The sequence below is a fragment of the Salvelinus alpinus genome, chromosome 13, assembly GCF_045679555.1.
Source record: "Salvelinus alpinus chromosome 13, SLU_Salpinus.1, whole genome shotgun sequence".
Lineage (NCBI taxonomy): Eukaryota > Metazoa > Chordata > Actinopteri > Salmoniformes > Salmonidae > Salvelinus > Salvelinus alpinus.
The window spans coordinates 7,315,758-7,330,299 of NC_092098.1; the positions used below are offsets into that span (position 1 = coordinate 7,315,758).

The window sequence follows — 14,542 nt, forward strand, 5'->3', positions numbered from 1 at the left end:
GAACCCCTATCCATTTCTACTCCTTCATTCCCACACTGCCATCAACCTTATGTATCCTGTGACTTCCTCTCACTCCCCCGAAGCCTGGCCATGAACCCATTGGCCATGAAGCCCACATGCATCTCAAGGTCAATATCAAAAGGCAGAGAAATACAGCTTTGCATAGCGATGGGCCTTCTCCTTTAAAAAAAAATCAAACTACAAGGTTAAACTGCTCGTTCTAGATTACGCCGGACAACAACCTTTCCCTCAACGTCAGCAAGACAAAGGATCTGATCGTGGACTACAGGAAACGGAGGGCCAAGCACGCTCCAATCCACATCTACAGGGCTGTGGTGGAGCGGGTCAAGAGCTTCACGTTCCTCGGTGTCCACATCACTAAGGAATTAACATGGTCCATTAATTAACATGCATGACAATGCCTTTTCCCCCTCAGGAAGCTGGAAAAATTTGGCATGAAAAGATCCTCAAAAAGGTCTACAGCTGCACTATTGAGAGCATCTTGACTGGCTGCATCACTGCTTGGTATGGCAACTCCTTGGCGCTAAAAAGGGTAGTTCTTTCGGCCCAGCACATCACTGAGGCCGAGCTCCCTGCCATCCAGGACCTCTATATCTGGCGGTGTCAAAGGAAGCCCTTACAAAGTGTCAAAGACTCCAGCCACCCAAGTCACAAACTGTTCTCTCTGCTACCGCATGGCAAGCGGTACCAGTGCACCAAGTCTGGAAACAACAGGACCCTGAACAGCTTCTACCCGCAAGGAGGACTGCTCATAATAATGTCCGGAACGGTGCAAATGGAATGGCATCAAACACCTGGAAATAGTATGTTCTGATGTATTTCATACATTCCATTGATTCCGCTCCAATCATTACCACAAGCCCGTCCTCCCCAATTACGGTGCCACCAACCTCCTGTGGTCTACACCTGCTGTTTAGGAAGCATGTGACAAATGCGCAATGTGAAAAGTTCCTGCATATTGTCAAAGTTGATATCATGTTTACATATGATTCATATGATGTTGATATATACATGTACTATGTTCTAGGTAAAAGTTGTTCACACATCGGGTATAATTTCGGTCCTCTATCTAAATAGACCAGAGGAGGGCCAATTGGAGCCTGATATCTGTCACCTTCTTGACACAGAGGCCTGTGGTACAGTATGTACATAGACATACACTCTTAGAAACAAAAAGGTGCTATCTAGAACCAAAAAGGGTTCTTCGGCTGTTCCAGGTAGAACCCTTTTGGTTCTATGTAGAACCTTTTTGGGTTCCATGTAGCACCCTTTCCACAGAGGGTTCTACATGGAACCCAAAAGAGTTCTACCTGGAACCAAAAAGGGTTCTACCTGGATTTAAAAAATGTTCTACCTGGAACTTAAAAGTACCCTTTTGAAACCCTAAGAGTGTAGAGAGAGCTCAGATCAGATCAACGCACGGCTGCCTTCTCTCATCTGCTCTGACAGAGAACTCATCTTCACACCTTGGGATGAAACCAACAGGCCCCCATAAATAAACTGGTGCACTAAATCATAGGGTTTTTGTCAACATAACTCTAGTAGGTTAGAATCTGAAGCAATCCCAAGTCTGGCCAAATGAGACAACATAAAGACAAAGTTGTATAAATGAGGAAACTCATCAAATCAGGTGTGAAGTCTATATCATGTTTTCTGTAGGCAGTAGCAACTCAGACGTAGACAAATACAAACAAGGAAAGAGGTGGATATCTGAAAGCCACCCTGCTTACCACAAGCCCACAGGTCCACAGCTTTGCCGTATGGGTCCTTCCTCAGAACCTCAGGTGAAAGGTAGCCAGGTGTCCCTGCAAAGCCTGCATCACATCCAGACAGAGGCAATGAGTCACAGATAATACAGCTCTGTTGAAATCTAATGCTAGGCAATAAGCAATGGGAAATAATGTCGAGATGCTTTTTCCCATTGGAGATTAAGTTTATGAATTGCCTGGATGGGCTGTGAGACAGGGGATTGATAAACCGCAGACATTAATCGTGGATTATCTTGAACAACATCCAGGATCCAAACGGACCATTTTATGAAGCTCTAGAAGGGATACGCTCAGTGAAAGTAGAAGAACAGGGTGATAAAGTATAGCTCAATATAACACTCTAAATACTGGTATCGTAATGCTATACAATACATATTGATATAGGCTTCGATCAAATGCACATGTTGTTTTAAATGTGACCACTGACCATATCAAACCATTATATACTGTAATACAGTACAGTAAAGTGATGAGAGATAACCGTCTTCAAGTTCTTGGATGCATAGAATACTTCAACCTTCGTCCCAATTTAACAAATAAAAGAGAAGTCTTCCTTGAGAACTCTGTAGAAAATCCACTTAGTATTCTGTCACAAACCAAGAACAGAGCACAGTGTTAGAGAGACCTGCTCTGATTATTATCTTCCCCCGGAATGTAAGAGAGAGTAATTAACTCAACATCATCCACAGGTTCCTGGGGGCCGCCTGCCTCGCATTTCCCTCAATAGGGCTTCATTTGTGGTATGCAGTCCATATCCTTATTACCTACCGTAACCAGAAGGGTTTCTGACGTTCTAGTGTAAGTCTGGACATGAACTCTTTATGAGGGGTGATGAGACTTTTATTTCACTCTCATGTTAAGGACTCAAATCATCTTCTCATGTTCCAGCCTTGTTTTGTTCCAGACATTGTGTCACAGCAGATCCACGAAACTAAATCAATTTGCCCATGGTAGAGAATATGGATTGCAAATCATGTGGAATGATTATCACTGACAGTTAACACGGTTGCTTGCTACTTGGATAGATGATGGATTACTGTATATATCAATCATCAAAACAGAGAAGAAGAATACATTCTTCCATTTACTCTCCAGACCCATGGAACCAGCCTGTGGTTTGACACACTGTGAACAAAGGAGAGGTTGAAATATCGAGACTCATTTCCATGAATGTGTATGTGTAATGTGTATAGAATAATTACATCAGGGTTGGGTAAGTTACTTTTCAAACTGAATCAGTTGCAGTTACTAGTTAGCTGTCCAAAATTGTAATCCGTAACATTACTTTTGGATTACTTTCAGTTACTTTCCCCTTAAGAGGCATTAGAAAAAGGCAAAGGATCCAAAGGAGCCATTATAGGCATTTGTTGTATGATCATAGTGGTCTCTGGTGCTCAGACTAGGGTGGGAATTCTAGTTTCTTTATTTCTATGTTTTCTATTTCTTTGTGTTTGGCCGGGTGTGGTTCTCAATCAGAGGCAGCTGTCTATCGTTGTCTCTGATTGAGAACCATACTTAGGTAGCCCTTTTTTCCACCTGTCTTTGTGGGAAGTTTACTTTGTTAGAGCCTATGTTAAGCTTCACGGTCGTTTCTTTGTTTTGTTGGTGACATTTACCTAAATAAACAGAAATGTACGCTCACCACGCTGCACTTTGGTCCTCTCCTTTCAACAGCCGTGACAAGCTCAGGTGGAACAAACTTAAACCTACAAATTTTTTCAATGCTGAATTGAATGTCATTGAGAAAACAGAACGGTTTCATAACGTATTTTTTTGCAAAAGTAATCCAATAAGTAATTATTTTGTTTTTCAAAAGTCTCTGTAATCTGATTACAATATGTTTGCTAGTAACGGATACAGTTAAAATAAGTTTTTAATCAAATTACATGTAACTGATTACATGTAATCACCTAATCCCCAACCCTGATTATAATGAGCAGCAGAGCTGGATGTGACAGCTCCACCAGCAGTTCTTAGAAAATATTTTAAAATATAGCAACCAGCCAGGTATCCCCCAAAGGGTTTAGAAAATCATCCTGATTTAAGAGAGGTGTGTCTTTAAAAATGAATTGTGGGTATTGGATAAGTGTTCTCTGGTTCATTAAAAATGAACTGAATACTAAAAGACATTCCTAGTTTCTAGTTTTAAAACATATATGGGTCGTTCAACCAAAGGAATACCTTTTGAAATTTTAAAAGGCTGTTATATTCGATGAAGTGCCCTTTAATATAGACCACAAAGAGATTTCGATAAATCTGGTTTTTAATATGAAAAAAGACTTGCTGAAGTACCAGAATCCAGCATTTTCTGCATCCGTGCACCCTCTGTGACTTAACCCTGAAGTTTGTAAAGATCTACTTATATTGTTGCTTTGACAAAGTCATTTCTGAAGATTATTACCTCCTTGATGTCATCTTCTGCACATCTACCATTCCAGTGTTTAATTGCTATATTGTAATTACTTCGCCATCACGGCCTATTTATTGCCTTAACTCCCTTATCTTACCTCATTTGCACTCACTGTATATAGACTTTTTTGTTTTCTTTTTTTCTACTGCATTATTGACTGTATGTTTTGTTTATTCCATGTGTAACTCTGTGTTGTTGTATGTGTCAAATTGCTATGCTTTCTCTTGGCCAGGTCGCAGTTGCAAATGAGAACTTGTTCTCAACTAGCCTACCTGGTTAAATAAAGGTTAAATAAAAAAAAAATAAAAAAAAATGTGATTTAGTGATAACACAAATTGTGATTCATTTTAAGTCAACCCCGTTACACGAACTGAACTCTCGTTTTAATATGGTCAAACCATTCCTGTTGAAATGATTTTTTCAAAAGAAACATTGAACGTATAATAGTCAAAATATGGTGTAAAAGCAGGTGAGCTGGTTCTACTCTTTTTGGCGGTAAACTGAGTTGGTTGATCATAACACTTCACAAAACTGTTACCCATAGATATACAGGCTCGAAATGTTTTAAAAATGTCATATTTAAAAAAAAAAAGCTTGCATTCAATTGCTCCTCCCTGTTGCACACAACAACCTTCCATTTCCCCCTGTCACAAAGGGATTTATGCCTGATTTAGTAAAGATTCACTATGCAGAAATCGCTCCGCCATTTCCTGGTTGCTAAAATTCTAATAGTTCACGTAATTTCAGTTTATGTGACAAAACAAGCAATTGTAGTGTAGAGAATCATTGTACCATCTAAACCGCTGTGAAATATATTTTACATAAACAAAAATATTGTATTTTCAGCTGTTTGAAGCTGGTGAACAAAACCGAACGTAAAATACTCAAAAACAAAACTTAAGAACGGGAAGCATAGAAATAACACACATAGAACAGATCTACCGCTTCTTAGACTTGCTTTCAATGAGAATGACAGATCTGTAACTCACCTTTCAATGTGAATTTGGTCGGGTCACCCAAAAAAAGTGACATATTGTAGCTCTAAGATGAAATCGTCAACCCTGTTACGTTCAACCGTTATACTTTATTTGGCACTTAACAGGCACTTACTATAGTCATTGTTTTATTTAACCTCTTGAGATGGGAAACCATGTTTTCATTAAGTTGAAGATGATGATAGAAATGTAATACACCAATGGTTTAATCATTTAAATATGTACCGGCTTAAAACCATCAACACGTGCGCCTTGCTTTGGCTTTGTTTACAAGCCGTAAGCTCTAGCAGAACACACTACCAAAAATATTGGTAACCTTTCATATGTGGCGTGACTGTTAGCTAGCAAGCTACTTGCTAGCATGCCGGCAAAAGCACATTGCGTTGTTACTCGAAGTCAGTGTAAATTTAACGCTACACTATTTTCTAAAGAATGAAGACATACGACAGCAGTGGCTACTTTTCATTTCGGGTGGACAGGCCAAACAGAAAATTAAGATCAGGTCATGCGTGTGCAGTCCACATTTCGAGCGAAGTTGCTTTATCAATTGGGGAGAACATTCGATGGGTCTTGCCAGGAAGCTAATCTTGAAGACGGATGCTGTACCATCATTGACAGTGGATCTTGCAAGCGGTGAACATAATGTAAGTATCATCGTTTGACAATTTTTTTGATCATTTTTGATAACGGGGTGCTGCAGGATTATATATTTTTTGCCCTCGCTACATACGGCTATAATCGGTCGCTAATACAGGACTAGTAAAGGCCCAGTGCACCACTTTTATAGGGGGGAATTGCCCTCGCTACATACGGCTATATCGGTCGCTAATACAGGACTAGTAAAGGCCCAGTGCACCACTTTTATAGGGGGGAATTGCCCTCGCTACATACGGCTATATCGGTCGCTAATACAGGACTAGTAAAGGCCCAGTGCACCACTTTTATAGGGGGGAATTGCCCTCGCTACAGACAGCTATATCGGTCGCTAATACAGGACTAGTAAAGGCCCAGTGCACCACTTTTATAGGGGGGAATTGCCCTCGCTACAGACAGCTATATCGGTCGCTAATACAGGACTAGTAAAGGCCCAGTGCACCACTTTTGTGGGGGGGAATTGCCCTCGCTACAGACAGCTATATTGATCCGTTAATACAGGACTAGTAAAGGCCCAGTGCACCACTTTTGTGATTTCTCTTCTTTTTTGATTTTTCAGGGGGTGCTGCAGCACCCCTCTACTTGGATGATATCCTGAAAGAGCCAAACTATCGGCATATGTCACATCTCCCATTCCTCCTAACATTTTTTTGAAAATGCTTTTGCTTAGCAACTTACTGCCTTCCTGAAGACAGTCTGGTTTTAGACCCCATCATACTACTGAGACCACACTCGTGGTCGTGCAGCAAATTTTCGTGACTGCCACAGCCCTAGTCGTGCTGCTGATCCAGTTTCTGCTGTTCTGCCTGCGGCTATGGAACCCGGACCTGTTCACCGGACGTTCTGCTCCGTGTGTCTTTGAACACAGCACAGTCCCGTGGGGCAGGCTGATGAAACTTCTGAAAGAGAGGCACTGTGAGAAATTACTGAGGACATCCTCAAGCAGGCACGGAAAACCACAGCATTGGGACAGCAGAGAGACTTCCATCCTGGTTAAGGGAGAGCTCCTATCCCAGGGGCTCATGGGATTGGCTGGATTAAAAATCCTAGATTTTCTGTGACCGTCATGTCTTTAAAAGGCACTGTAACTATCTTGCTTACAATTTGTGATGAGTGAGTGTGTTTTTGCAGAAATAAAATAGAACTGTGCAAAAAATAAATTGTATGAAAAATAAATAAGTGTGGAAAGGTCTGTGCACGGCCCTGTTCTGAACCTAAGGGCACCAATCCCAAGGCAGCACCAGTCAGTCAGTTAGGTTAGTTAGAGCAGAGTGATGAAAAATGAGCTGTACCTAACCTATTCCAACAAGACGGTTTTACACAGCAGGCCTCACTACTAATGAGTCTGGATGACGCTGTGGTGACATTTCTACGTCTGGATGACAATTCATAAATAAAACAAGCAATAAACAGACCGTTTTCTGTTTCCCCTGTTGTATGGTGCTGCGGAAGGCATTTTTCCTACCTCAATGGTGTTTCTTTTTAATGATATGTCCCTTTGTTTTTAGTGGTTGCTTTTTCTCCAGAGTAGCTGTTTTTTTTATTTATTGAGGATGTTCGAGGCAAAGAGTTGTTTTGATTGGATTCCACAGGAGTCTTTTAATGATCTATTTCCCTCTGAAAATTACGACTGGAATTCTTTGTGCTCAGAAAACTCATTCTTCCTCTTCCATGACTCTCTGTGACCCCCTATGCAGTTTCCCTGCTGATTATACATCTTAAATCTTGCATAAGTAGACCTTCTTTAGAAGCCATTCCTTATTTGCGTTTCTGTTTGTTTATTTTTCTGTGCGTGTAATTACGACTAATATCAGCCATTAGCCATTACCGAACCAGGCTTGTTGTTCCCCCTCAACTTCGATGGCCAGGCCGAAGTCTGCCAGCTTCACTGCAGCACCCTTGGACTTGGAGGCAAGCAGAAGGTTCTCAGGCTGGGTACAAAGAGAGAATAGCCAATCAGTCAGTGAGAAGAGACAAGAGACCTGAGCACAAGCAGGAATAGGGTGACAGACAGACATGATTCTGGGCCTGATTGAATAGTGTTCAGTTTCTTTTGTGGTTGCGGCATTACAGAGCTCTGATAAATCCCGCCTCCCACACAGGTGGAGGAACGACACCCCCCCACTCTGCTACTGCTATGAGATGTTATCTACCCCCTGATACACACAGACATACACCACACACGCACACACCCACACACAGAAATCAATTTTATAATTCCATCTTCCCTCGGGGGCAGGAGGAGGGTATCTCTTTGTACGGGAATTTGTTAGTATATGTTTATAACAGTGTGAATGCTGAAGCAGTCTGTCAGAAAGATAAAAAATGTACCTTTGAAAGATTGAGCAAGAAGGCTGCGTTTACACAGGCAGCCCAATTGTGATCTTTCTTTCACTAATTGGTCTTCAGATCAGCTCTGCAAAAGATCTGATTCGAAAAGATCTGATGTGAAATGGTCAAAAGACCAATTAGTTGAAAAAAGATCCGAATTGGGCTGCCTGTGTAAACGCAGCCAAAGGCACCTTTGAAAGGGTGTGTGGGTTATGATCGCGACACTTGGACATGTGTGATTATAAATGGGACAGCACTGGAACCAATCCTGTGCTTTATCTGTCCTCCATTGACACAACAACAAAGCAGATTCTGTAGCACACACAATGCTGTCTGATGTGATGGAGACGGTGTGAGGGTTTGTTGCCGCTTTTACTGTAAATTAGAAACCCCATTCTTTTATGGGTCCCTCGAGCTGACATTGAGATATGAAGTGCACGTGCTGTACATGACAAGTTGACAACAGAACAATGGACTGACGGTTGTTGCACTGTAAGTGAATGCCTATTCTATAATCGTCAAACTGTGTGCAGAGGACATGACTTAGCAGCATGTCCCCTGAATGTTTTGTATTGGGCTTTTGATATTCTGTTCACATAGGTCTGCTTCTCCTCTTGCTTACTGCCCGAATTCCTCTGTCTGTCACGTCAATGTGTTGTGTGAAGGAAGTTGAATGGTCGCCATCAGGTCAGCAGTAACATCCAGACTCCGGACAGACGGGAACAGACAGAACCAAACGGAGCGGATAGAAGAGGGTGTGCCGTCAGAGTCACACAACCCCAGTCATGACTTTGAGTTGCAATCGCCATCTCAGAGGATTGTGGCCTGCAAGCTAAATCCGTCTCAATGGGATATGATGATGAGAAAATAAATGTGGATACTGATTGACCGCTGCAGCACGTGGTACGTCGTTTTTTAACGAACGATTTGCCTGGACTATAAATCAATAAAGCACTAAGTCACCATGAGAAAATAGCAGTACAGTTTCAGAATGCAGTTGATACTGTAGAGAGTTATGACACACAGGAGGATGAAGCCATGAGGCGAGGCAGGTCAGGAGTCTTCAGTAACACCTGACTCACTGTGGGGACCAGAGGAGGTGATAGGTGGATTCCCTAACCAACCACCCATCAAGTCCCAGCTCCACCTGGACTGCCCTGCTATGACATTGTGGTGCTGAATCTCCCCAAATAAATGTCCCTGAACTGAATAAAGTATGACTTGAGGACTGCAGAGGTATTGACAAAGTTATTATTGTCCCATATGCTGCTGACTAAACCTTATGTTTTATGACTAGTTCCTCCTCCTCCTCCTCCTCTTCTTCCCGTCAGACCTCTTTGTGAGAACAGTGTGGGGGTGTGATGGCTGGAAACAGATTTGCTAACATCCCATCCCATCTCATCCCACGCTCCCTCCCCACTGTAACCACAGTGCAATTATGTCACATTTCACAGAGGTGGTCCTCACAGAACCATTCAGTAGGAACAAAGCTTCTAATCCCAGCCCAAATGGTCTGTTGTCTAAAGCCTGAGCAAACATTGAATACATAGATGTGTCCTTAAAGGGGTAATCGGCAGTTGCTACATCCATTTTTGGACTTATAAATGAATGATATACTGATATGCATTGATTCTTGAAGAATATTACTGATAAATGCCTCATATGAGCTTAGTTCAACTGTCGTACCCCACCAGAACCCAAAATATAAGGTTGTTTGACTCCAATGTTTGCAAAGTAAATGTAAACAAACACTGTGTAGCTTCGAAACATGTTTAAAACTATACTTTTGACATCATGGATGGTGACTCCTTGCGTCCATAGCTCTGTCAGCTTGTTACTGACACAGCAGCGAGCAGACCCGCTTGATTGTTGACTGCTGGTTGTCGCTCTAAGGTTCAAATGAAAGAGTCTGGACGACTAAAATGAATGGTTGAAATGTATTTCAATTCCTTACAATATCTCAAAAATATATAATCTAAACATTCCGGGTATACTTTCTTTAAATTCAAATCCAATGTGATAAACTGAATTTTGATACACAAACAAATGGCAACAATGTCATCAAAGTGAGTGTATTGCAGTGGATAAACAGTCGGTGACTGTGCCGAATATCGTCTGTGTCTTTCAATGTATTCCTTATTAAATCTTACCTTGAGGTCTCTGTGAACGACTCCCATCTGATGACAATGAAGCACTGCCTCCAGAATCTGCTGAATACAATGACTATGAAAAGAGAGAGAGAGAAAACAGAACGACTGAGTGGGCTGGGAGTTCGGCAGCATTACATTGAGTGCTATTGAAAATGGGCTTTGCTTCAGCATTAATCCACATATCATTTGGGGGTGAAAATGGTCTCTGCACCTACAAAGACACGCCGAGGCGTTAGATTTGGCCATTCATTTTCCTAAAGCTGTCGATCAACACAGTAGCATGGGCCAAAGCCTGTCTGATGAATTTCTTCATGTTGAGCTGGGCGTCAGTGGGAGGCTAATTAGCCACTACACTCAGCTGTCAATCAAGCAGTGGAGCAGTGAGATCCCGGTCCGCAGAGAGAGAGAGACTGATACACTAAGCCCGGAGCGAAACGTGTACATTGATTGGAGGTCACTCCTACACCTCCACAACCATCTGTTTCCATTTGGTTCTATTCATTAATTTGTTTTGTAGCCCTGTCGCTCTGTCACTGCAAATCAATGGCTCAGCCAGTAGCTTTCACTGGTTAGGTGAAGTGGGGAAATGCTCTATCTGTGAAGGGGCTTATGCAGGTAAAGCTGTTCAATCCAAATGAACACTCCAATAATTAAAGAGAAAAAAGAAAGGCCTCTGACTGACTACATCACAAAAAAGGGTTGTATAGCCTGGGATGAAAAGCTTTAGACAATATATGTCAGGGTTCTAGATCTATGCCTTTAGGTCCTCTCTAATCTCTCTGGATTGGGAGTGCGGTGACCTCTGTATAATCCACCTAATTTAATACATTTTACAGCTCAAATTATTACGTTGAAATCTCTACATTGCTATTCTCACGTATCTGTGCTTGGGTGTATGCTGTGTGTATCTGTGCTTGGGTGTATGCGGTGTGTATCTGTGCTTGGGTGTATGCGGTGTGCGGCAGGTAGCCTAGCGGTTAAGAGCGTTGGGCCAGTAACCGAAAGGTCCCTGGTTTGAATCCCTGATGTTCCTTTGAGCAAGGCACTCTGTGCGCTCTGTGAGGTGGTTCCACTGACCTGGCGTCGGCCTCGCTGTAGTACTCTCGAGCAACAATGTCTTCAAAGAGCTCCCCGCCTGTCACTCTGAGGAAGAGAGGATTGTGAGGCTGACGGTTTCAAGGATGCAGGTGGACTGGAGCATGAAGCCAATGTGAGAGAAATACACCCTTCCCTGTACCCTTCATATCAGCCACTGAGGCATGTTGACATGGAACCTAACAGGCACCTCAATGGTACATTTCTGATGTGAGAAAAGGCAAATCATTGACAAGACTCAAGCCGTTGTCTCACTGTTGCAAAGTACACACTATGAGAGTATGAATCCTTTAAAATATGCACTCTCAGGGCTTAGGGCAACACATACCAGTGTGTAATGTATTGCAATGAGTGCAAGGGCGTGGGTGCTGACATTTCAAAGATCAAAGCAGCCTTCAGTGTGGGAAAGTGTGGGAAAATTGTCTTGTCAATTTGTCAGTATGATGAAGTCCATGCTCCCATTTAATAGGTGGGTGTGAGGCCATCCATCTATCAGACAGCCTCCACTAAAAGAGTGGATTCCAGAGCAGAGCACCCCGCCTGGCTTGCTGCTGCATGGGACAAATGTTGTACCTGGGAGCTGGTTCCTGCTGTTGGTGAGTCAGATAAAGTACATTCGGAAAGTTTCTCATCAGTCTACATACAATACCCCATGATGACGAAGCAAAAACAGGTTTTTAGATTTTTTTTTGTGCAAATGTATAAAAAAAAAGAAAAGGAAATATCACATTTACATAAGTATTCAGACCTTTTACTCAGTACTTTGGTGCAGCACCTTTGGCGGCGATTACAGAGTCGAGTCTTCTTCGGTATGACGCTACAAGCTTGGCACACCTGTATTTGGGGAGTTTCTCCCATTCTTCCCTGCAGATCCTCTCAAGCTCTGTCAGATTGGATGGGGAGCGTCGCTGCTATTTTCAGGTCTCTCCAGAGATGTTTGATAGGGTTCAAGTCCGGGCTCTGGCTGGGCCACTCAAGAACATTCAGAGACTTGCCTCAACGCCACTCCTGCATTGTCTTGGCTGTGTGCCTAGGGTCTTTGTACTGTTGGAAGGTGAACCTTCACCCCAGTCTGAGGTCCTGAGCGATCTGGAGCAGGTTTTCTTCAAGAATCTCTCTGTACTTTGCTCTGTTCATCTTTCCCTAGATCCTGACTAGTCTCCCAGTCCCTGCCACTGAAAAACATCCCCACAGCATGATGCTGCCACCACCATGCTTCACCGTAGGGATGGTGCCAGGTTTCCTCACGACATGACGCTTGGCATTCAGGCCAAAGAGTTCAATCTTGGTTTCATCAGACCAGATAATCTTGTTTCTCATGGTCTGAGAGTCGTTTAGGTGCCTTTTGGCAAACTCCAAGAGGGCTGTCAAGTGCCTTTTACTGAGGAGTGGCTTCCGTCTGGCCACTCTACCATAAAGGCCTAATTGGTGGAGTGCTGAGCAGATGGTTGTCCTTCTGGAAGTTTCTCCCATCTCCACAGAGGAACTCTCGAGCTCTGTCAGAGTGACCATATGGTTCTTGGTCACCTCTCTGACCAAGGCCCTTCTCCCCCGATTGTTCAGTTTGGCTGGGAGGCCATCTATAGGAAGAGTCTTGGTGGTTCCAAACTTCTTCCATGTAAGTATCGATGGAGGCCACTTTGTTCTTGGGAACCTTCCATGCTGCAGAAATGTTTTGGTACTCTTCCCCAGATCTGTGCCTCGACACAATCCTGTCTCGGCGCTCATAGGACAATTCCTTCGACCTCATGGCTCGGTTTTAACTCTGACATGCTCTATCAAATGTGGGACAGGTGTGTGCCATTCCAAATCATGTCCAATCAATTGAATTTACCACAGGTGGACTCCAATCAGGTTGTAGAAACATCTCAAGGATGATCAATGGAAACAGGATGCACCTGAGCTCAATTTTGAGTCTCTTTGCAAAGGATCTGAATACTTATGTAAATAAGCTATTTACATAAAAACCTGTTTTCGCTTTGTCATTATGGGGTATTGAGTGTAGATTGATGAGGAAACGTTTTTTATTTAATCCATTTTAGAATAAGGCTGCAATGTAACAAAAATGTGGAAAAAGCGAATACTGAATACTCTCCGAATGCACTGTATTTGTGGGCCTATTTTATAAACCTGCTAGTACAAAGTGATTGGGCTCTGACAAAGCAGTTTGCTCCAAAATGTGTCAGCTTTAAAGACTATCCAAGGTCATTTAGTTTGTATTTTCCTATTCTCTCATTTGTGTCCTTTTGAAACTTTCACTAAGTATCTGTGGCTGATCTCATAGCATTAAAAGCCCAATTCAGGCATTTTTATGTCAGTATCAAATCCTTTCTGGGTAACACATAAGTATTTTACTGTGGTCAAATGGTCAAAAAGAAACAAAAATAGCTTCTTAGCAAGACCAATTTCTCAAGCAAGAATTCTGCTAGGACTGTCTGGGAGTGGTCCGAGTCGGGAGGGGGAAACTGAAAACTAGCTGTTATTGGCGGAGAGGTTTGGAACTGTTTCTTATTGGTCTATTAACAAATTCACAGCATGGGGATGTCACCAGGCAGACCAAAACTCCATCCCACCACAACAGGCTGAAACTTCAAACAGCTCTTACACTAAAAAGGGCATTATCATCATTTTCACAATTTCACATTATTATTCCAACCTCATAGTGTAGAAATATAAAACACTGGGGGCTGCACTTGGCCTTATAGCAAATGATAAGGGCACAATAAGCAAAGATAATATATTGTATGGAGTTGGCTCATGGGACTGCTTATTAACAATAGCCTGCTGTTTCAAATCAGTTAAGAATCACTTGCATTGTCATCAAGCTCTTCTCATGCAACACTTTGTCCTGCTGCTCACTGTCTCACACTTACAAAGCTGTTTTTCATTCAGAGACATTAACAGGGAAGAGGCAGGTAAAAGAAGACACCTCGTAACAGATGCAAGAAGAGTTCTCTTAAAGTTACAACACAGTAAGACTTTACCAATGTTGAAATGTCCAGTTTATGTAATGAACAGCATCCAACGCCTCCAGGGGACTGTAATCACTGTTTTGCAGACTGAAATCAACAGTTCTTTGAAAGGCATTGAAAGGTATTACATCATTTGAGTGTTTGA

At 42.5% G+C, this 14,542-nt stretch overlaps 1 protein-coding gene across 4 annotated transcripts in view; it reads right to left on the reverse strand.

Annotated features, from left to right (window-relative positions):
- The window catches only part of LOC139538049 (calcium/calmodulin-dependent protein kinase type II subunit alpha), a 77,552-nt gene that overhangs the window by 23,151 nt on the left and 39,859 nt on the right, over positions 1-14,542 (reverse strand). For all 4 annotated transcript variants that reach the window (XM_071339968.1, XM_071339970.1, XM_071339966.1 and 1 more), the window contains exons 5-8: positions 11,408-11,473; positions 10,331-10,403; positions 7,678-7,780; positions 1,752-1,835 (exon numbers count right to left, since the gene is read on the reverse strand). In XM_071339968.1, the coding sequence (XP_071196069.1) occupies positions 1,752-1,835; positions 7,678-7,780; positions 10,331-10,403; positions 11,408-11,473 (326 nt within the window). The remainder of the gene's footprint in view (positions 1-1,751; positions 1,836-7,677; positions 7,781-10,330; positions 10,404-11,407; positions 11,474-14,542) is intronic.